Here is a 23,245-nt window from a genome sequence, read left to right as displayed (position 1 = left end):
AAAAATCTCAAACACCAGAAACCCTGCTCTGCTGTGTCTCCAAAATAACTGATAAAAACCTGGAGACTTTAGACTGTTTTTGTGTTTCATACAAAAGCTAAATTCTCATCTTTGCTTAGTGACAGCAATTCCAACTCATTTCAAAGGGATCCACTGGTTTTTAATCAGAGATGTTTTGATGCAAGCACTGCAAGTATCTTACCATTCTTAGTGGTCAGGGGAAAGCAGAGGGTTGGCATTAAAGCTACCTACAAATGTTCTTAAAACAATTTTTTCACATGGACTTCTTATGACTCCCTCTCTGCACAGCTGGTCATGGCTTAGGATGGCAGAGATCTTCAACCTCCTAAAATGAATAAGGGACAATAGTTGTACATAGTGTCTCTTTGCTGTGGGCCTGATCCAAAGCTCACCAGGCATTTCCCTTCCTTCAGCTTCCCCATAAAGCCGTCGCTGGAAAAATGCAGTTGTTAATACATAGGGAGGCAAATCACAATGACATGTGGAGGCTGCCTGGGTGCCACCACAGAAGCAAGGCACGCACACGGCTTCCCCCTCAACCGCTGAGCAACCTCAGCTTCCTGCTTGCAGGTGGTTTAGTCAGAGGTGATTCACATTTGTCCATGCCTGAATTCTGCAGAGTGACTCAGGCCCTGCTGCCTTTAATGTAGTGCAAATACCAAACGTACCATGATCAGCTTCAGCTCTAATAGACCAACACAAAGAACAATCTTTTTTGAAGGTTTGAGTGGTTGCTGCCTCCTTGCTACCCTAGAATACCTTCTTCCCGTAATGCATTCTGTTACCATACAGTCAATGTTTCAAATCACACTGACTATTATGTTCTGGAATTGGCCATCATCCTCTGCAAACAAACACAATAATAAAATCTGCAGCCATTGCATAGGGAATCTGATTTTATTTAACCTACGCACATTCACTCACCAAGTTGCACAACCTGTGGAACAGCAGCTTAATGACACCAGTTTTATTTGAACAGTATCAATCACAGTGTGAACATGTGATAACATTACATGCTAAAACATGGATTGATGCCCAAAACTCAGTTTCTGTAAACTAATAAAAGAGAGAGCAGAGCCCAAGAGTTAGCACTGAAGTTAATACCATCTAATTCTCTGATGAGCCTGTAAATCAAATGAAATACTACAACTAGCTAAATACTTTTATTTATGGAGAAAATACATTATTACATGGGCAGGAGGCTCAAACATTTCCTTATTAGCCCCCTTTTACTAGAAACAAAATCAAATTAAATTCTCTGCTTAAAATAACCAACCTGATCTGCATTTTACAACATCAGGGTTTCAAGGTCAGCGTGAGATTACGCACCCAACTGTCCCTCAGGATAAACTGGAACATTATTCATTGTAAAAACAAATTACAGCATGTCCTACCCAATCAATTCTATTCAGGCAGAGAGATGAGAGAATGAGAAAAAGAACAAGAGATCGCAGTTTTGTCTAGCGGCTGTACGTCAAGTATTATAGACCTCTCCTCTGTTAATACCTATTCTCTATTTCTAGCAAGGGAAGTGTTTTGGAAAAGGTAGAATATTCTCCATACAATAGGGACTCTGTGGTATGAGAGCATCATGACAGTCTTCAAAGCAGACTGGCTTGAGCCCGAAACGAGCACCTCACCCTTTGATGGGGACAAAAACAGATCAGATTTTAAGAGGTTGCACCCCTACCAGCAGCCCTGTTCAGCTACCCCTGGGTGTAACCTGGGCACTGCTCTCCTGCAGGAGCTCCACCCTGCACTACAGTCCAAAAATCACATTTATCAAAACACGCATTTACGCTGGGCTCACTGCCACATCGTCCGAAATATTACCTCAACAGGCAGTTTAACTACGAGTACTTTATTTAGTATCCCTTCCCGCTATCCCTCCTCCCTCCCAGTGTGTTAGTCATCCTAACTCCTTTGCTTTAGTGATGATTAAAAACTGAAAACCAGCTATGCCTTGCCTTTTGCCTTGCAGGCAGAAAGGTTGGTGGTCACTTCAAGTTCTTGCAGTGGGAGGAGAATATTTCAGTTATATTCTATGGTTTGGGTGAGAGGTGGGGAAACAGATCCGAACATCTCTCCTATGAATTTTCCCCATCACTAGCTCCTACCTTGAAAGGTCCAAGAAACAATTCTGCCTCTTCCAGTAAAAAGAAAAAAAATTACTGCAATGAAGAGTGACAAGAGAGCATCATGCATCCTCACTCCTACCAGGAGACGGATGTGAGCGTACACAGACCTAACAGATACTTTTACATGGCACAAGGGGAGATCCAATTAGGCAAGCACAGGCCATGCCACAGGCTGCACGAGCCCACCCTGCGTGCCCTGGAAATCCTCAGTGCCCAAATCCTGGGCTGTGCTATCAAAAGTACAACATTAGAGACTCCACATATGGAGATGATGCTGCTTAGCATCACCCATGCCTGCATACAAATTTTGAAATATATTCGTTTTGGAATGAAGTTAACACAATAAAACTAAACACTCAAGAATTAGAAAGTGTTAAGCTAAAGCTACTTAGGTGGGGTTTAGTTCCACCCAACAACACTGTTTCTATGTACACGGTCATATTTTTTTTCCCCCAATAGAATCCATTGTTTTATTCAGGATACAGAATAGAGAGAGAACATTTAATGGGAAATTATTCATCCTTACCACTGTGAGGGGTCAAGCATACAGAATCAAGTCTATACCAAACACAGTATTTTCTTGTTCGTATGGTCCATCTAAAGACCACCAGTTCAGCCCCCCAATGAACACTAAGTACTATACCTCATAGTACTATACCTCATACGCGTACACAGATGATCCAAAAAACTAAAGACACTATTCTAGTCACATAGTACGGCCAGATTTATACAACAAAGAAAATTACACAGCCACAAAATTGGTTCTGCTTGGGCATTCGGTTCTCTTAGTACAGAGAGCATCCTTGCCAGCTCTGCAATATCTTGCCTCACTCAACATGAACTCCCACAGTTAACGAGGCAATGAACCTGCAGAGATGAGCCCCTTTTACTACATATCTCACCAGCAGATCCATTCTGCATAGTGAAGGAATAAGAGATCTGGAAAAGTGACAGCATATAGCTTCGTAATTAAAAACTGCATGCGTAATGGTGGCCAATAAAGGTTGCGCGAGCAAAGTAGACCGTGCCAAGTCATAAAGCATTCCTTAAGTTGTAACCTTATACATCGTCGGGCAGGAGTTAATATCTCATAAAAATTAATATATCTTTCTGAAAAACAATACTGTTTTTTAACCCAGAGTATCACCCTAAAAGGAGCTATACTCGCCAAGCATTTCAGCTGAGGGACTTGTATTGAGGCAGGGCTGCATTAACTATGCTAGACCACACTGAAGCCTAACGTAACTTCTTGAAATATACTTCAAAAAACAACTCATAAAAATGCATGCATGTATGTGTGCATTAGGTTTAATAGAGAGTGTTTATGAACTATAAAAAGATATGTGATTTAATGTAGTAAAAGAAGGTTGTTTATGAAAAACAAGTATTTACGAGAACGGTACCGTGCTGTGAAGGTTTGGTACGATGCCAAAAAGCACCATTAAAAGTTTTGTTCAGAATAAATAAAAGCGTGTTGGAATAAATTTATTGCAACACCAAACGTGATTGGAAGTTTAACGCATAATAAACTTGTAAAAACGGTGCTAAGAGGTTTTGTATTTTAAAAGTTATTGGATCAATTAGTTAATGTAATTAATAGAAGACATCTCCTTAGAGAATGTTAAAATGAAGCAAAAAAAATATCATGCAATAAAAAGTTTTCTTAAAAGGCTGCAAAAGAAACAACTGAAGTCTTCCCAGGGCAGAGGAAGGGATCTATTTTACTATGCCGATGCTCCAAGGACTTAAAAATAAGCAAAAAAACCCCAAACAAACAAACAAAACATGTAGACAGGGAAAGAAAAACAAGCAAAAAGGAAAGGAAACAACGAGGCAAATCATTAGCATAACACCTGCTGAGCTAAAGCAAGGAAAAACAGCTCTGAGAAAACCCAATCCTAGGTAGCACGGTAAAGATGCAGAGCTAGGAGGGAGAGGAAAGTACACGGGCAAAGAAACACCAGTTGTTTGATGCAGCATCTCAGCAAAACAAGAAGCTCTGGAAGATGCAGGCTAAAGCCGATGCCAGGTACCGCAAACAAAGCGCTAACCCTTGGCAAGAGGACAATGTGTGGTATTTGGTTATCCTCAGAAACAGCGGTGTAAAGAACCCATGACTCAATAATCTAAATTTATCATCTCTCACAGGACAGTTATAAGGATAAAACCAGAGGTCTTAAACAACTGAAAGCTTTCAGCACAGGCAGCTGCAAAACATACCATAAAAAGGAACCCAAGCCACCAAACTTCATTTAGAGATGACTACAATTCCACAAGTAGTACCCGCTATCTGCAGAAAGCAAAAGAAGTGGATACTTCACAGCAGAACAAATACAACGAAGCATCTCACGCGCTTCAGAGAGTGAAGATGTACATTTTTATTGAGCAAGCTGTGCGCTCTGGTTAAAGGTTGATTACCTCTCTATACGTGAGCTAAAGCATCTGAAGATGTAAAGAAAAATTATATCAGCTGGTAAAGGCTTTCCTACAGACATCGCTCTCATACTCTCTGCAGACCTAGCATTACAGATATAAGCTGCATCTACATAATGAGTAATACTATGCAATAAAACCTCAAACCCAGCTAGCTCAAGTATAAGACAACATACAGCCCCCGATTCTACTGCTCAGGACGCTGCCCTGTGCCACATCAATACATCCCTGTGCTTTGCCAATGGATTTCTCTGCTACACAACAAGAAGAGACAGATTTTGAGTTTCAAGCTCCGTAGCAGATATAGCCTAACACTAACACCTCTCTGCCTTCCTCTTCTCTACCTCCTTTGCCCCTCTCCTTTTAGCTATTCCTTGGTTCTCCTCTTCAGCTTTATTCCTCCAACGTTCTCTGTTGTTGCAATGCTTACTCCTATGCTGATCTACCTACCCACTGCTGACCCTTCCCCTTCCCCCCACACCTTCCTATTCCTCTCTCAGCTCCTACTCTGACTTGCTGTTCTCCAAAACCACTGCAATTAAACACAGTGGCAACCTGACTCCAGCCTCTCACATCTCTGTTCTCACCAATCCGTTTCTCAACCCTCCTCACCACACTTCAGCAGCTCCTCCTGCTCCAGCCAAGCACTGAAGAGGGGTGACATCAATGAAGCACCTCTGCTCTCCCATCTGGAGCCTACTGTGGCCAGCAAGGGCACAAGGAGCCCTGCTCAGCCCATGCACCAAAAGCACACCTGGCCCAACAGTCACACAGGATTTGAGCAGAAAGGACCACTGCTCTGCTCTCACATGGCCTCTGGAGACCGTAGGTACAAACTCTAGGAGGTCTAGGGAGCACACATAAGGAACTCCCCCCTGTGAGCACCAAGAGACATATCACCAGTGCCAGAGGAGCAGTCGTCTTCCTCATCCACATGCTGAAATGCAGAAGAGGCTTTCGACAAAATGTTCCTGAAAGACATCAGCCTTAAAACAGACTTCTATTGTGTTTAATCTCCATCAAGCAAAGTTCTGCAAACCTGTAGGCTAAACACAAGCTCTTACAAATAATAAAAGTACCAAGTGGTTTCATTATGGAAACCACCGTCTTTCCTGTAAATAACGACTGGAGGCCACTAAAGCTGCAGTTACATCTGGATTTACCTCAACATTGCAAAGCCAGTCTTTACACCAATCTCTAATTCTTACCCTCCACCCCCAAGTTGGGACCTACCTCCAATCTAAAAATCAGGAACTCTTACACCATTCTATTGGTAATCTTCCCCAAGTTTTCTATTCCATTTTCATTTCCACTCATTTTTCATTGCTTTAAAGATATTTGGACGGGCATACAGTCCTTTTGACTTAAACTTTTCTTTTCCTGCCAAGGTGCAATCCTTTCCTTAAATATCCAACACTACCTCACATTTTAAAAAAAATTTAGAGAGGCCCACTGTCATTCATCAACCACACAGACACAACATTTTCCACATTTTTACTCATGCTTTCATTCTGTTTAAAGGAAATTGTTGATTCCCTGCTTCATTAAGCTCCAGGACAATTATCAGGCAGGTTTTACTTGTAGAAGCCAGTTATTTGCTTTCAGAGGAAATATGCTGATGAGCACTTGATCCTTTTTCTTGCCTAATTCATTTCTGCTCATTCCAATTGTCAAAAAGTAAATTAGTTCCAGAAAGGTCAGATGAGTCTGGCTGGGTGCCAACCACCACTATCGTTATCATCATCATTGAACTAGTTATGCACCCAGGTTCTCTCAAACGTGTTGCCAAGGAAAACTTTGGTTCTTTATTTAAATAAAACGTAAATTGATGTATAGGAATCTTAATAGTTAGCATTTGGAGCATGTTTGAGGAGGATTAGATATACTTTCAAAATTCATAGCAGGGACCCGGGGTCTCTCTGCAGACATCTGTTCTGTTACAGAAAACTCTCAAGGGGAAAGTTACCAGCAAAACATGAGTGCAAAAGGGTAATATTGCAAAATAAATAAAGCTGCATACATGATTAACAAGTGCAATCATCATAGAGGTTAGCACATTTTCAAGGTAAAGTTTCATTTGTGAAATGGTGTGAAAGGGAGGATGTTCTATAATTAGACTACTTACAGGCAGACACCTTTTAAGTCAGTCCACATTTTTTGCATGACTACTCTGTCAAATGAAAACATTATAAAAAATTCAAAGACAGTTAATTTCAAGAGGCAAAGAGCGTGATTTGTTTTTACATAAAGCATTTACTTCTATAGACATGTAAGTAGACTGAGTTGTATCTTCACCCAAATTCAACTGAGGGTCTTAGGAGAAAGAAGGAACCTTTAAGCTCACTATCGCACCAGAAGTGTATTTGTTATGTGAGAGAATACATGTAGGCTGGATGGAAGAGGAGCATTTCCCATCACCCAAAGGTGAAGTGCCAGGATTCCTGAAAAAGGGAGGAAGAGGTAGGCTGTAGGTCATATGGCTCTTCTATCAAGTTGCTCTCCACCTATGCTGTTTTATCAGGTATTCATGTTTTATCCCATCTTTGGGAGTTGGGAAAAAAAAATCCATACTAATTAGCAACATTTAAGTAAACCAGAAAGAAAATAACCTGTTTTCAGCAAAGCGCTTAATTATGTAGCACACACAAGCACTGTGTTTATTCGGGCTCTTAATTAGTTTGGTTTACTCTTTGTCCACTGTAGTTAAAACCTGCAAGCTCTGAAGTCCAAGTAACATGAAGAAAGGTTTGAGGTCCCTCCGTTTAACAGAGTATACCGGTACCACAAATACAACACCAAATAAAAGTGTGTAGATAATATATTCTTCAGTTATGCAAGACCTGTAATGAGAGTAGAGATGAAGTTTAAGGTAATTGGTGAGCTCAAACACGTGTGTTGGAAGCTAAGCTACCTACCAGACTAGAATGGGCAAGGCACAGAGGTTACTCCAGTAGCTTCCTTGCCGCTGGGTGTAACAGTGTTCAGTTCTCACTTCCATGTCCTATTCACAGCCAGATCAGCTGAGGGCAACTTCTCAAGCAGCCACAGAATGAGGCTCAGCTATGTCTCTGCAGAAGTGTGGCTTGATATCCTTGACAGTACACCTCAAGGAATTACTTCAACAAAACCATTTTACAGTCATAACGGAAAAATTGCTGGAAAACACACAATCCTGCCAACTCCTCTAATTCCCGCAGTCGCAGCAAGCTGATATCCTACAGCAAGGTTGTCCAGAATTTATGCTATGTCCAGCAATGCAGAAAACCAAATTCTTCCTAGAGGGCCCCAGGTGACCAGATCTGTAGCCGACATACAAACAACATGCAGCTACTCCCATCACCCATATATGCACTTCAATGTCTGGCCACACGCAAAGTCTCCTTCTGTTCCCATCACACATTTGATGAGGAATGCCCACGTTTTGGCTGCAGAAGAGGAATCTGAGCATAGAGCTCTTCACTGTCCCTAAAGGAAATCACATCTCACCCCAGCTGAAAGTTCCTAAGTCACCGCTCTGTTGCATGCACATCAATCTGAAGTTAACCAGCAATTTAAAAACATATTTTTGCTTAAACAAATAAAATTGATAAAAATGGAGAATGGCATTTTCACATGGCCCACAATAGATACACAGTATCTATCCATTAATTATTTTTAAAATTATTTCTTCCCACATCTCTATCTACCCTTGAGATAAGCAGCATATGCTCTAGAGTTCTCTGTGTACAACCAGATGGAGACTAACAGAGGCAGAGGTGAACTTGAAAGACCATCTTTTTAAATTATTTTTTTTTTAAAAAAGTGAACTGAGATCACCAATTAGCTTGAAACAGCTTTTAGTGAAAGGAAGTATAAATTTTGAAATGCTTATGAGTTAGCAAATGCAAAGCAACATCTTTTTCAGTGAAAAAAGGTCACATCCCTTTCCAGTGTTATGGAGAGCTTTCTGGAAACTTGGTTTTATTAGAGCTAAGAAGGGAAAAAAATGTAATAAATGCCTAATCATCTTCACTATATCCAATATTTGAAGTAGAATTTATTTTCCTGCATGTTAAGAGAGAAACAGGTAGTTTAGCTATATGCTCACGTAGCTGTCTGCTAACTGTCTTGGTTTTAAGAAGATCTCAAACTATGAAACTGGATGATTAAACAAAAAGTGAGAGAGATTAAACCATACAAGGTTTAACCTGGCCCCCTGAACCAAAGTGTTCCAGCCAAGCATACACTACAAAGCTCTCTGAAGGGAAACTCTAACACAAATCTCTGTTTCCTCAGCTGTAGGGCTTTTGGCAGATCCCTCTAGAAAGCCACATATGATGTTTCCCTTGGTCTGCCTCTCAGGGGTGACAGTACCATTTCACCACTTGGGCATCATCACCCATAGGAGGTCTCACAAACAAAAGCAAGCACCTTCTTTCTGCTTCTGCTTTTTGCTTGTGTAAGTCTATAATCACAGCTTTTGGGAAGAGGAAGACACCACACAGGAGGAAAGTGTTAGGGCTTGCTGAGTTCATGAGGAGCGTCTGGGGGAGCTGGGGGTGTTCAGCCTGGAGCAGAGGAGGCTGAGGGGAGCCCTCATCGCCCTCTACAACTGCCTGACAGGAGGGGAGAGCCGGGGGCAGGGGGGTCAGCCTCTTCTCCCTGGGAACGGGCGATGGGACGAGGGGGAATGGTCTGAAGTTGTCCCAGGGCAGGTTTAGGTTGGACATTAGGAAAAATTTCTTCACTGAAAGGGCTGTCAGGCTCTGGAATGGGCTGTCCAGGGAAGGGGTCAAGTCCCCCCTCCCTAGGGGGATTTAAAAGCCGGGTAGATGAGGTGCTTAGGGACATGGTTCAGTGGTGGGATGGCAGGGCTAGGTTGACAGTTGGACTTGATGATCTTAAAGGTCTTTTCCAACCAAAGAGATTCTATGATTCATTCTCAGACTGATTAACCCCTGGCACTTGTCAGTTCTGAGGTCATGCCCCATTTCCACCCAAAGCCTAGAGAACCCACATCAGGAAAAGCAGTTCTGTCACCAGAGAGGGACTGTGGAGTGCTAGAGAAAGGGTCTCATATGTATGTTACAGCAGGGGGAAATGGGAAAGAGCTGACTTAGATGTGTCTTTGCACCTGACTGTACTCGGGAGCAGCAATCCCGTCTCTGGCCTCTGCATTATCACACCCCTACGTGAAGGTCAGTTCACGCAGTCTCTGTGACAGGGCAAAATCATTGTGCAAAGTTCTGCTCTGGTCCCAGATCTCCACAACACCCTTCAACTCGCTAGATTTAATCAGACTCTGACTGCATCTCTAGTAGCCAGAGGCAGCCACACGGTTACTGTCGGAGATCATCCAATATTACTGCTGGGTCATTCTACCACCAGGGAGACTTTCAGGTCTTTCACGTCACAGGCTGAAAATCTGAGGATCCCCAGGCTGTACTTTGCCTGGTCTTCTGGGAGAACAAAGGAGCAGGTGTCACCATTGCAATATGTAATGTAGTAAAGAGAAGATAATACAGAAAAAGTAAATTATAGGAGATGAGCCATTCAAGCAAAGGTGAATGACAACGGAAATTATTAGTTAAACAAAGGAAAGTATTTCAAACTAGGAGAAAGGTGGCTATAGAGAACATGGGGAATTACAAAGCACTGAGGCCTCGTGGTCAATAGCCGTTAAAGGCACATAAGCCATAGAGCCCTTTACCTAGCACAAGAAACATTCAGGATTTAACAAGAGCTTGGTGGTTCAGGAGTCCTCCAATGGCCCATGTACGGTCATATTGGAAGACTTCACAGTAGTGCAAGCCCATCATTAGGTTTTACATCTCCATCCAGGACTGAAGAGAATCCAACACGCACCTGGGGCACAGCTTCTGGTTTAGTTTCCTCCAAATAAACAGACCCCAGAACTGCTCAGTCACAGCAAGTAGGACAATCAGGGGGTTGCTTCAAAATTCATTATGGTGCCGGAGCAAGAACCCAATACAGATAGAGACCAGCAGTCAAGCCAATTCAGGTGCCAGACACCTCGAAACCAGAGACAGGTCCTAAGCTGAAACAAAAGGTTTCAAAGAGATCAGAAGATTTTGAGTGGAGACCTGAATAACAACCACGTCTGTGTTAATGCAAGTTTGCAGCCAGCATTTGTGCAGCCCAGTCCATATAGGAGCAACTGATGTGGCTACTGTTCACATAACTCTTGTCTGAAACTAGTACCCCTGGAAGGTTTTTTAATTAAAAAGGATTTAGTGCTATTAAACAATAAAATATCAGAACCCCAGCGGAGGCATAATTGCAAGATGAATTGTGCAGCTCCACAGTTTCCAAATCCACATGGTGTTATTGGCAGCTGGCCTTCAATTATAAGAAGGTAACAAGAAAAAACACACACAGCCAGTGAAAGGGAGGTTAAAGGAATACTGCTCCCCTTGGAGGTTTCTGCACTGGACTTTGAGACGGCCACTGCTCAAGTATAACTTATGGTAATCTGACTGGCTACAATGTGGATAACAGAACATGCAAAGTTGACCTGGTGTTAACTTCAGTGCTACCAGAAACTGAGTCAGCTTTTGGATTTTTCACTAAAGGCAAGGTTTGGCCCAAGATACAAGAGACATGTGGGAACACAAAAGCTTTGACTCAGGAAGCCAGAAGCATGTGAAATTTGCCTTCAACAAGCTTTGGCCATGGTCCAAAAATCTGTGCTGGAAACCTCATCACAGATCAAATCCTTCCAGCAATAACCCCTCTCCTGCTACTTCAGCATCTCCCCATGAAGATCTGCCCAACGGGGGGAGCTGCATAAGAATAAATAGAAGCAAACTAAAGAGATGGAGCAAAATAGCCTGTACAGGTTTGAAATGGCTGTAGCTTGCCATTTCAAAAATGTATAAACAGACTATTGGAAGTACAGATACAATCTGGTCTTACCAAAAGCTTTGGGTTTTTTTTTTTTTTTGGTTATTTTGAGGGTGGGGTGGGGGAAAAAGTGGGAAAGCAAGGCACTGCAGAAGTTAAGCATGCATTTGTTTTGAAAATATGAAGCGAAAATGTCTCAGTTATCAAAGCATTTCAAAACACCACTCTGAAACACAAGAAGTCTTCCCAAAGAGAAAGTTTATGAACTTCACCGACGTAATCCTGAACAGAACGCTTTGACCAAAATCTGATTCTTCTCCACCTCCCGGTTTTCCCCATTGCCGCTGCTCCCCATCATCCCAGAGGACTTCCCCACCACATGCACAAAGCTATTTTATACAGCAATAGAGGGACACAGATAACATTATGAACTTCCACCACATCGTTCCAGCCCAGCAGCGATCGGGCTCCTTGTTTGCTATGATCCCAAACCCCTGCACCATGCTGTAGAGACACAGTAGCCACCTATTTTTCATTCCAGTGACAACAGTTGAACCTGCACTGAAGCAGAGGCTACTTTAAACCTCAGTTCTTTTGGCTGTGTTATTTGTTCTTTGGTGTGATATTGAGTACCCAGATACCTATAATAACCTTATTCCACAATTTCTTGTTGGGTTAGGGCAATTTTATAATGACCAATATACTTAAAGTAGACAAATGCTAATACAGCTGCAATCACACCGATTGGGAAACTGCTCTGCATCGGGAGGGAAGGGGGGGAAGACTCAAAGGAATGAGGAACCCCCCCACATTTCAGTTACGTGAAGTTCCCAATCTACTTTGCTGCACAGTTACACAAATGCTGAGTTTATTTAGCAATTAGACAGAAAAAAAAGGCAGCAGTGAAGTGCCACCAAAGAAACACATAATAAACCAACTTTTGGGCCACATCCCAAAAGGGCACTGACAACTCAGTGCCCAGTACTTCAGTGTGAGCTATAAAACAAAATTCCTCTAAGAATTCAGTTTTAATATATTTGCCTGTCACAAAGCCAGTCTGTAACAGTACAGGGGTACCTGGTTTCGAGCATAAAATCTTGGTCTAATGTTGCGATCTTTCTTCTAACTGATCACCACAGACATATTCCCCACCTTCAGAGGGCCTGTACTTGCAGACCATGCCAATACCGAGCTTGGCAGGGATGCTTACACCCAAGGCTAGGTAACACAACAAGAAAAAGTCTCAGGCTCAGCTTTTCTAAAAAAAATCTGACACACAAGCAGGACAGAATTGAAGGTCCCTGCTGTACTTTATAGCCCACCGTAGCAAGCAGCACTTTCAAAAAGGGCAGAAGACAAACATTGCCATCACAAGGTGAGCGACGCTGTGAGACAAAACCTTGCATCATTTAGCACAAAAGGCCTGCATGCCCGTCCTCCATGGATTTGTCTTGTGAAAGACTCATCTTGAGTCTCCATACGCACACAAGTCTGAATAGTTGTACAGCACCAAGAACACCATTTTTATTCTCGAGTTTTTCAGCGAACAGATTCCCATCTCCCCAGGGTTGCTCTTGTACCTTGAGATAAATGAGCAATCCAAAGACCTGGAGAACATGCTACTACTGAACCCATGCCCACAAAGCGGGCAGTGATTCCAAAGCTGCCACATAGCTGGTGCCCAGCGATAGGACAAGGGGCAATGGGCACAAACCGAAACATAAGAGGTTTCAGTTGAATATGAGGAAGAACTTCACTCTGAGGGTGACAGAGCCCTGGCACAGGCTGCCCAGGAGGGCTGTGGAGTCTCCTTCTCTGGAGATACTCAAAGCCCACCTAGACGATGTCCTGTGCAACCTGCTGTGGGTGAGCCTGCTTGAGCAGGGGGGTTGGACTGGGTGATCTCCCAAGGTCCCTTCCAACCCTTGCCATTCTGGGATTCTGTGATAGGGGAAGCAAGAAGAAAGTTACACCTCAGTGAGCACCTCTGTGGCAGCGAAGTAGAGACAAGAACGTGCTAACATCATGTGGGGTTGGACCAGTGACACAGCGTATACCTGTTGAGCAGGTCAAGAGTTCTCTGTATAATTTTCGGCTTGCCACTCTGCTAGGCAACCTGCTGAGCTACATCTGCTGTTAAGATTTGCAGAAAGGCAGGCTCAAGACTGACAGCCCCTAGGACAAGAAGAGTGAGACGCAAATGAGAACAAAAGCTGTTAAATTAGAATGTTTCAAAACCTGTAACTGATCAAGGAATGCTCCAGCATTACAAACTCTTCCCATGCAAATTCTTTTCCCCCATCTCCTGTTCTGGCTGACTGCAATGGAAGTTTGTAACACCTGACAGCAACTAGTGACCAAGACTTCATCTTAAAAAATTAAGAGAAACAGAGAATCACAAACCAGCCAAGACTGGAAGGGGACTCTGGAGGTTTCCTTGTGCAACACCTTGATCACATCAGGGTGAACTAGGCAAGGTGCTCAGGTCCACATCCAGTCAAGCTTTGACCATTTTCTTCAAGGACAGAGACTCCAAAACCTCTCTGGGTCACCTGTTCCAGGCGTTTGACCAACATCACAGTAAATAATTATGTTTAAAGGCAAATTCTTGTATTTCAATTTGTGACCACACACATCAACAAGATTGCCACTGAGCCTTCCCCTCTCCAGACTGAAGAATACCAGCTCTCAGCTGCACCTTAAATGAGAGACACTCTCATCCCTTAGTAATCTTCATGGTCATTTGCTGGACTTGTTGCAGTACATCCATATGTGTCTCATACTGCAGTGCCCGGAACTGGCCAAAGCACCCCAGATGTGTCTCACTCCCCAGAGCAGAGGGGAAGGAGAGCTTCCAGTGATGCTCTTCCTAATACAGCCCATGAAGCTGTTAGCGTTCTTTGTCTCAAGGGCACATTGCTGCTCCTGCTGAGGTTGGTGTCCACTGGGACCTTCAGGGCCTTTCCTGCAAAGCTGCTTTTCAGCCCATCAGTACTGGTGCATGCAGCTATTCCTCAGAAGGGGCAGAACTTTGCATTTCCTTTTGCAGAACTTCACAGGATTCCTGTCAGCCCATTTCTTCAGCCTCTCAAGGTATTTCTGAACAGCAGCACAATCATGAGGTGCATCAGCCACTCCTCCCAGTTTCGTATGGTCTGCAAACTTGTTGCATGTGTGCTCAGTCACATCATCCAAATCATTAATAAAGATGCTAGACAGTATTGGCCCTACTACCAATCCCTGGGGTATACCACTAGGGATTGATTTTCAACAGGACTTTGTGCTGCTGACCACAGCTTGAGAGCCCAGCAGCTCAGCCAGTCTTCAGTTCATCTCATTGTTCATTTGTCTAATCCACACTTCATCAGTTTGTCAATGATGATGTTATGGGAGACAGTGTCAAAAGCCTTACTTAAGTCAAGATAAACAACATCTACTGCTTTCCCCTTTTCTACCGAGCTAGTCATCTCATCATAGAAGGCTATCAAGTTCCTCAAGCATGATTTCACCTTCATAAATCCATGCTGACTACTCCAAATCACCTTCTTGTCCTTTGTGTGTTTGAAAACAGTTTCCAGGATTATTTGCTCCATCACCTTCCTGGGGACTTAAGTGAGGCCGATCATATATAGTTCCCCAGATTCTCCTCCTTGTGTTTTTTAAAGCTAGTAGTGACAATTGATTTCTTCCAGTCCTCAGGAATCTCCCTCAATTGCCTGGACCTTTCAAAGCTAATCAAGAGTGGCCTCACAATGGCATCAGCCAGCTCATTCAGCACTTTTTAGTACATCCCACCAAGTCCCATGGACTTGTGTATGTCCCACTTAAGTGTTCCATAATCTGATCCCCCTCCACCAAGGATAAGTCTTCCTTGCTTCAGACTTTACCACTGATCTCAGGGGCCTGGGATTGCTGAAGGCAATTTTTACCAGGCCACGAAGAAGGCAGCAGCGAGTATCTCAATCATATTCCCATTCTTTGTCACAAGATCCTCCTACCCCATTCAGGATCCATTTTTTTCTCTCATATCTGTTTAGAAGCCCTTTTTGTTGCCCTTCACATCACTTGTCAGATTCTGGGTGGGCTCTGGCTTTCCTAATCCTATCCTTGAATGATCACTGTTTCTATACGCCTCCTGGCTCACCTGTTCCTGCTTCCAACTCCTCCTCAACTTTTAGGGAAGTAGCCAGGTCATAAAGAGACTTGCACTCAACGCTTGCTCCATTTCAGTAACCCACCATAAGTAGTATTCAGTTTCAAGTATTTCAATTTATTCCCCAGGGTACTTCTGGGGCTGTGAAGTCCCCCAGCAAACTTTTTACACATTTGAAAACCTGACCTCAAATCAAAGGAACAGCAGCCTTAAACGAGTAAGCTTGTCTGAAGCACTTCATACTTAACGATGACCTGGTTTTGAAGGTACTTCAAAAGGTACACAAGGTTAGACTGGATCTAAGGAAGAAATTGTTTCCACTGAGGGCGGTGAAACCCTGGCAGGGGTTGCCCAGAGAGGGGGTGGAGGCCCCATCCCTGGGACCATTCCAGGCCAGGTTGGACGGGGCTGTGAGCAACCTGATGTGGTTAGCGGTGTCCCTGCTCCTGCAGGGGGGTTGGGCTGGGTGATCTCTAGGGGTCCCTTCCAACCCAAACTATTCTATGATTCTAAGGTCTCATCTTCATTTTCATCCCCGTTTTCATCAGGTGAAGGGATGGAAGTCCTGCAGTGTTAGAATCTATTTAAAGTTCCAAGCAGGGGGCTAAGCAAGAACAAGTCATAAGCATGCTTTAGCAGTGCCTGTAAGTCACAGGGTGTCTTACAGCTCCCCATTGCTCTAGATCTTCTGTTACACAGATGTTACCTCTCCATTGTGGCAGCCCTTTACCATTCACTTTGAACACGACTCCACCAGACAGCACGAAATAGTATCAGGCCATGGCAATTCAGGCTCCTAAATGCTGTACCTGGCACCAATACAAACTTCTTGTTTTATATGAGACAACAAAAGGCCTCCTCTTTCCATTCTTACTCCTCACTGATAAAACCAAGATTGAGGTATAGATGCACAACATGCACAGCAAGGGAACACATCCAGAGGTTTAATGCCTTTCCAAAGTACTTTTGTAATCCTCCCTAGCAAGGGGTTATACAAAATGCTGCTATTCTTTTCACTGAAACAAACACTGTTTTCAGGATAATTAATTTTTTTTAAAAACTTCTTTCCAAAAGTATGAAAGATATTGCGCATTCCAGTAATTTATTAATCTGCAGTACTGTGTTAAACCTTGGCTCTCTTCAGCAGTGATGTTTCAAGAGCAGTTAGAAGTCAAATAACTGTGTCCAGGGTCTTAAATATTGCAAGTAAACAGGTTTAGAGGAAAGAAGTTTAATCATGTGAAGAGTTCTAGACATCCAGAAAGATTAGCAATATTGGAAAAAATTCTGCAGCATCCAATAATTTTATGTCAATTATGAGGTAAACATTAATTTCAAACATTTATAAGAGCTTGTTTACCCATTCTAAAAACGTAACATCTTTATCAATAATCTGAAGAGGATTAGCAAGCAGCATTTTAACTTCAGAGTTTATCAAATTGGCAGTTACAACCAAGACAGTCAAGATAATAGAGAAGTACAGAAGTTAGAAATAGGGACACAGTAGCATAATATTCACCTGGTAGACTACAGAGCAATATATCTGGGGGGGAGCGCGTGGGTGGGGAAATCACCCCAACATAGATGCTCGGCATGAGCAAGACAGGAGTAGAATTGCCAAAGTATGGAGGTCACTTTGGAAAGCAGGCAAGGCAGAAGAGGTAACCAAGCAGCAGCAGGACCCCAGAGCATGGGGGCAGAAAGAGTGGAGCAGACGATCTCTTCCCCCACACACCACAGGTGTCCCTAGCCTCTAAATACACCATAATCTTGGTTCCCATCTCTTTCCTTGAGACCCTTGTATAAAAGATGCACCGTGTTAGAGTGAAAATAGCAATTTTGGTTTAGGGACTTACCTCCAAGACAAGCTTAAAGCTACCCAGAAAGTTAAAGGGTGGTGAGAGTTGACCTGACATTCCACCCACCCACCCCATCACCAAATTTGTACATTTCCAAGCATCTCTCCCACTCAACATCAAGAGCCATTAAGCACTATGGAGGGTTACCAAGCATACTGGGCACCTGTGTCTTGGTGCTGGTGGCAGGGGATGGCAGGGCAGCCTCTGTGAGGAGAAGTAACAGGCAGAACTGGGACTGGACATTGCCAGAGCAGGGAATAATTGTGGAGAATAACTGGGGTTGTAAAGCAGTGAAGGGATGAGGGGTGGAGTTTTGTTGTGTGTGTAAGTCACCCACCTTTGCTGGCGTTGTGAAGACATTTTGATTTTGGCATGAGGATTTCCCCCACACATACCACCAACTCTTCAAGACAATATCATTTTAGTAAGGAAAGCAAAAGCTGCACGTGCAAAGCAAAGCAAAATAAGGAATTTATTCACTGCTTCCCATTGGCAGGCAGATGTCCAGCCACTTCTTGGCAAGCAGGACCTCAGCATGCGTAAACATTACCCCCAACCTCCTGCAGACCCCCAGCCTACTGGCCTTGGGCTGAGCATGGGCTGGAGAGAGTGCTTTGACACTGTGCAAGCACTGGTCAGCAACGACCAAACCACTGGTGTGTTATCAACACTTCTAGCCATAAATACAAGGAGCAGCACCATATGGGTTGCTATGAAGAAAGTAATCTCCACCCCTTATTCCATACCATTTGCATCATGCCCAGGCCCTACATTATCCCATACATCTAAGCATCCTCTGACCATCCCACCCCATTCCTTTTCTTTCTCATTTGTGAAATCCCTTCATACCAAGACCTACAACATGTACCCCCCACTTAAACCATCTTTCCATCCAGCAGTCAGATTTGTACATCCTCATTACCAGTATCCTCTGTCCCTTAACAGGGGCCAAAGCCAATTTCCCACATCAAGGTAGCTAGTTAATAAACTGTTTCACTTCCAAACATTGAAAGATCTTCACAATGAACAAGCTGTACAAGCCACTGGTTTCTAAGACAGAATACTAGATGAAGTGATCTAATACACTTTGCCTTCTAATGGCATCAGGTATACATGTACATAAGGGCGTAAAATCTAAAGGTGACATTCAGTCCTTCAGAGGTAAAAAAAAGGTCTTTCCAACCACGGAAAATGCCTTCATCTTGCAGCATTCAGAGAAATAAGTTTATCTCAAGAAGCAGCACAAAACACTTCTACTTTAGACCTTTTTGCCTTTATCTATTACAGGATGACCTACTGCCTAGCATCACTACCCTTCTCTCAGTTTTCAAACTACACCATTATTATTGTTAGATAGTCTTCAACAAGCACCACACTACTATTTTATTAATAGTCACCACTATTCAAGCAGCAAAAACAGATGGGAGCATAAAAATCCAAACCGAACGCAACCCTTAAGAAGAGTCTCTTCTCATTTTCTTTTTCTCCTACTAAATGGAGATAAAGAGTGCATCACACTGAGCCCTGTTCCTACTTTCATGTAGCAGAGAACTGACTGCACTCATTGGCATTCAATCCGATTTTATCCTTGCTCAGACTGCGCAAGGAAAACAGGGTTGGTTTAAAGCTGTGCCTGTAAGGACGAGCTCTTACCTGCGTTAGCCCAGGGGAGGTACCAGGGGCAGCTGACATTCACGTAGGTGCCGGGCAGTCCATCTGGCCAGCAGGCATAATCGTCAAATGTTCTGTTGCAGAACTTGCCTTCTGCAGAGAGATGGAAGGGAGGGTCATGCCACTACCTTGTATTAATACTGCAAGGAGGGAAAGACTGGCGAGCAGAAGATAGAAGGAAACACAGACACATGCATTTAAGCAATAACAGCATTATGCACTTAAGCTTTGATGGGGAGTTAAATGAGATTTATTTGTCCAAAAGAGTTTATCCCCGTACAATAAGAAACTGTTGTTTCAGGAGAGAACTGAAGAACAGATTACAGCCTTTGACTAAATCAAGGGTCAAGAAGATAAATCAATACTGATCCATTCCCATCTTTTCCCTTTTATACCCTTATGTGTGTCAGTTTAATTTAAAACCATTTTTGCTAGGAATACTGTAGATAATCATTCCCGAGAATGGCTCACAGTTGCGCAGTTGGAAAATCTAGCCTAATATATAGATCCGTCAAGAAAATATCCCCCCACAACCATAACTTTGCATTACAGCTTAATCAACACGAGAATACTTCAACTTCAGATTTATTAAACTGTCATTCTTAGAGGGCAGCACTCAACCGCTCAACAGGATAACGGAGCGGAGGGAGACGAATGTTTCCCTGCCATTGTGGTCATCAGCTACTGCTCTCACTCTGCCATAATAATGTAGTTAAGAGAAGGAAAATTAAACAGTTTTTAAATAATTCATCACAGTCACAACTTTAGACCCGTCCCATCTTTCTCAGTGTGGCACAAAAGCACTGAAGCACAGGAGAGGCCACACGGTGTCCAGCTGTGAGCATCATCAAGAAGTCACCAGCATCCTCTAAACACCACGATGCTGGCACATGGCAGCTGCTCTCAGCATAGCAGCTCAACTGCTAAGACAAGCTGCATTCTCATTTTCACCAAGGCACTCTTTTTAAAGCCATTTCAGCATTTTAAAATGCTCAAAATTATTTATCCCAACTTTAACATAACTGCTACACGAGCTGCTAGGTCAATGTGAACAGCATAGTCCCAGATTTCCTAACTCCTGTGTGCTCTCTCAATTCCAACCCCTAAAAAAGTTTCACAGGGGTGTTACATTAGCGTGCTGCTTTGATGTGCTACAGCCACCACTTGCCACTGCAATATACTCTGGACTTAAGGACTAACGCCTTTACAATGAAATTGTTCTGTAAAATGCTTCCTCAGCAGAGGGAAGAGTCCCACAGAGAGCAGACAGAAGCAAATGGAATAAAGAAGAAATGGACTGGAAAGTAAGCTGGAGATGTATTTTCAAGTTCATAATCACTCCCTTGCTACTGTTATCTTGCATTTTAAAAATTAATACATCTTATCCCTACCAAGCAGGCTTACCTGCCACAATGGGGGGTGCCTCATACAAGTATTTCAGGCATTGGAGCTGATACTCCTTCCACTTCTGCATAACCCCAGAGAGGGAGCCATCTGAACTCTGAAAGAGAAATCATGAGTCTCAGACGCCGCAGAGATTTAAACTGGGTATTTTTCCCCAGTTTGAGCAAGTTGGTGTGAAAATGGTTACCACAAGCCAGTACAGCACCACTTATCATAAAGGGTAAAGGCTGCTGCTATGCTTTTGCCTGCTTGCAACCAAAGAAATCCCTTTCTATTTGTACCACGAGGAACTGAAAAGACTCACAGACAATCAGACCATGTCCTCACTGAAACCCAAACTGAGCTCGTCTTGCTCTCCTGAACATGCCCCAGTTACGTGGTTTATTATCTCATGAAAACACAGGGACAGCAGCAAGTCCTTTCAGGAGAGATTTTCTTTCCCACAACAGTATTCCTGCTATCCCATAAACCAGATCAAGTTAATTCATGGCGTTCAGCAGATATCCCCGAAGCATTCTTCCAGAAGGTGGATGAAAGCTTTTCCAGCTCAGCTTTTCTTCCATGAACAACAGCTTTTCCCTGCATCCTGCATATTTTTCCTGAAACCACAGAAAGAGCAGGGACCTCCTTTTTGCAGTTTGGCAGGCTGCAGATTCCGCCGTCAGCTTCCCCAAATACCGAGGGGCAGGGGCAGAGTACATACGAACTCCGGCTGAGCACAAAGGGAATTAGCTGGTACTGGACTTGAAAACTTAGCTCTGGCTGCTTGCTCAACCCTAGCAGATGCCCCACCTGCTTACTCGTTGCATTTCAGTAGTGAGACATCAGTCCTCCTCTCCCCGCCCCGCATTCGTATAAATCAAATTACAAATGTCAGGATTAGCCGGCTGTAAGTGATCAATAGCACAGCTCACTCATTCCTTTGCCAGAGAAAGGCCCGGCACTGCTGTCTCAGGTACAGCCAACAGCATGAACCTAATGGCACAACGCACCAACACCAAGTGGAGGAAAATTCATTCAATCCCAGCTGTCAATCAGTTTATCAAGTGAAGCATGAGGGTGAATAATCCTCGTCATTTTACCCTCACAGCTTCAATTGCTATTTTGTTTTCCATTTGTGCTTCTAAACCTTTTTCAGATGGTTAGAAGGAAACCAGGGCATGGGAAGGATTGTTTTGAAACAAATTAGTTATTTTAAAACTGCATTTCAGAAAGCCAAACTGCATGCTATCCACTACAAGCACTGAAGTTTAGACACCAGTGCAAGCACCTTGGTGTAAAAGAACAGAAGCAGAATTAGCATTTTTGGACTACAGACCTCTGAAGTCCTCTTCTCTCATAACCTTCCAATTAAAACAAAAATGTTTAAAAAACCAGAAGCCCATAAGCATCATGCTTCTGCCTGGACTAAGCCTCTGCATTTGATTACAAAGATGATCTTGTACACGTGATGAGAAGTACAACATTTAGTAGATACCTGTTTCAAGAGCAACCGCCTATATTTACACGCAACTTAACTGTAGCTAGGGCCTCACAGCCATAAATTTAAGAAGAATTTAGCCAGCTCCCCCTGAAGTCAAAACAAGCACAAGCCTGTGGATCTTTGAAACTCTGACCCTTGTGTGTCTGATTTAAATCGCCTTATCTATGCCAATAAATGCTGCCAAAGTCTGTCTGTACTAAAGTATCTCATGTAAAACGAATGCATCCTACTGAATTTTAACCCCATGTGCCTATGGAAACACACAAACTTGTAGCGTAGCGATCTATGCTCACCATACTTAAGGGGGAAGAAACCCCATCATCACCTAAATGAGCTCTACAGGTGCGTGTAGAGAAACACAGAACCAGTAACTCTAGAACTAAAATGCCATCTACAGATCCATGTAGGCTGAATAAGGATGGATGACCAGAGTATGGGGAGAGTGAACAACTTTCAAACCTAAGACTTTAAAAAGTAACTTTCAGGATCCGCATTGTTTCAAAGGTCTCCATTTTACAAGGGCAGTTGCTGAAGTTATACAGGGCTGTTTCGCCAGGTTAACACTTTAATAAATGAATTGGAAGGAACATTTTCAGGATGAACTCATAAATTATGATTCAGAATAATTTCAGAAGATATTAAGTGTCACACATCTTCCCACAAAGTAACTATTGATCATGCATGCAGATGACTGCATCGAGTTAATCCAAATGCAGCTTTTAAAATCATTAAAAGATAAAGACACATACAGAGATTCATTTAGAAACAAGACTACCTTTTAAAGTATCCTGAAATATCCTAAAACTGCTTCCACTAAGAAAATTAGCTCTTTGGGAGTCAGCAAGCCTTACAGTATCTTCTTCTAAATCAAGCTTTCATCTATTGCCTTTATGAATGCAGGAATAAGCAGCTTTAATTACAACTTGGGAAAAAAGCAAGCCTTTATCCCTCCATTTAATGAAAAAGTAGAAACATTTTACTTATATTGGTTTCTCATAATGTGAGAAGACAAGTCTAACAAGGAGATTAGCAAGCTATAAGAGTAAAATAATTAGACATGCCTTTTTGTGGAGTTGACTGATTTGGTAGACAGTTTTCTATTCTCTATAGTCTGGTGCAATAAGACAATCAAATATAAATCCCAAGACTAAATAATTTGTCCTCTCTACGCAACAGTTTACTCTGGTTCAGCTAATACCACATTTTGTTATCAGACAAATTGACTTAAATCTGATTTTAA

At 42.9% G+C, this 23,245-nt stretch overlaps 1 protein-coding gene across 1 annotated transcript in view; it reads right to left on the bottom strand.

The window, feature by feature from the left end:
* GLP1R (glucagon like peptide 1 receptor) overlaps positions 1-20,616 on the bottom strand; it is a 57,235-nt gene extending 36,619 nt beyond the window's left edge. Inside the window, exons 1-2 of the mRNA XM_009640552.2 lie at positions 20,523-20,616; positions 19,101-19,211 (exon numbers count right to left, since the gene is read on the bottom strand). Coding sequence (XP_009638847.1) covers positions 19,101-19,211; positions 20,523-20,592 — 181 coding nt within the window. The 5' untranslated portion in view covers positions 20,593-20,616. The remainder of the gene's footprint in view (positions 1-19,100; positions 19,212-20,522) is intronic.
* Positions 20,617-23,245: the final 2,629 nt, after the last annotated feature.

Source organism: Egretta garzetta, unplaced genomic scaffold (genome assembly GCF_000687185.1).
Source record: "Egretta garzetta isolate BGI_Z169 unplaced genomic scaffold, ASM68718v1 scaffold200, whole genome shotgun sequence".
Taxonomy (NCBI): Eukaryota; Metazoa; Chordata; class Aves; order Pelecaniformes; family Ardeidae; genus Egretta; species Egretta garzetta.
The sequence above is the reverse complement of the archived record's forward strand: the minus strand, read 5'-3'. Positions and strand labels throughout refer to the sequence as shown.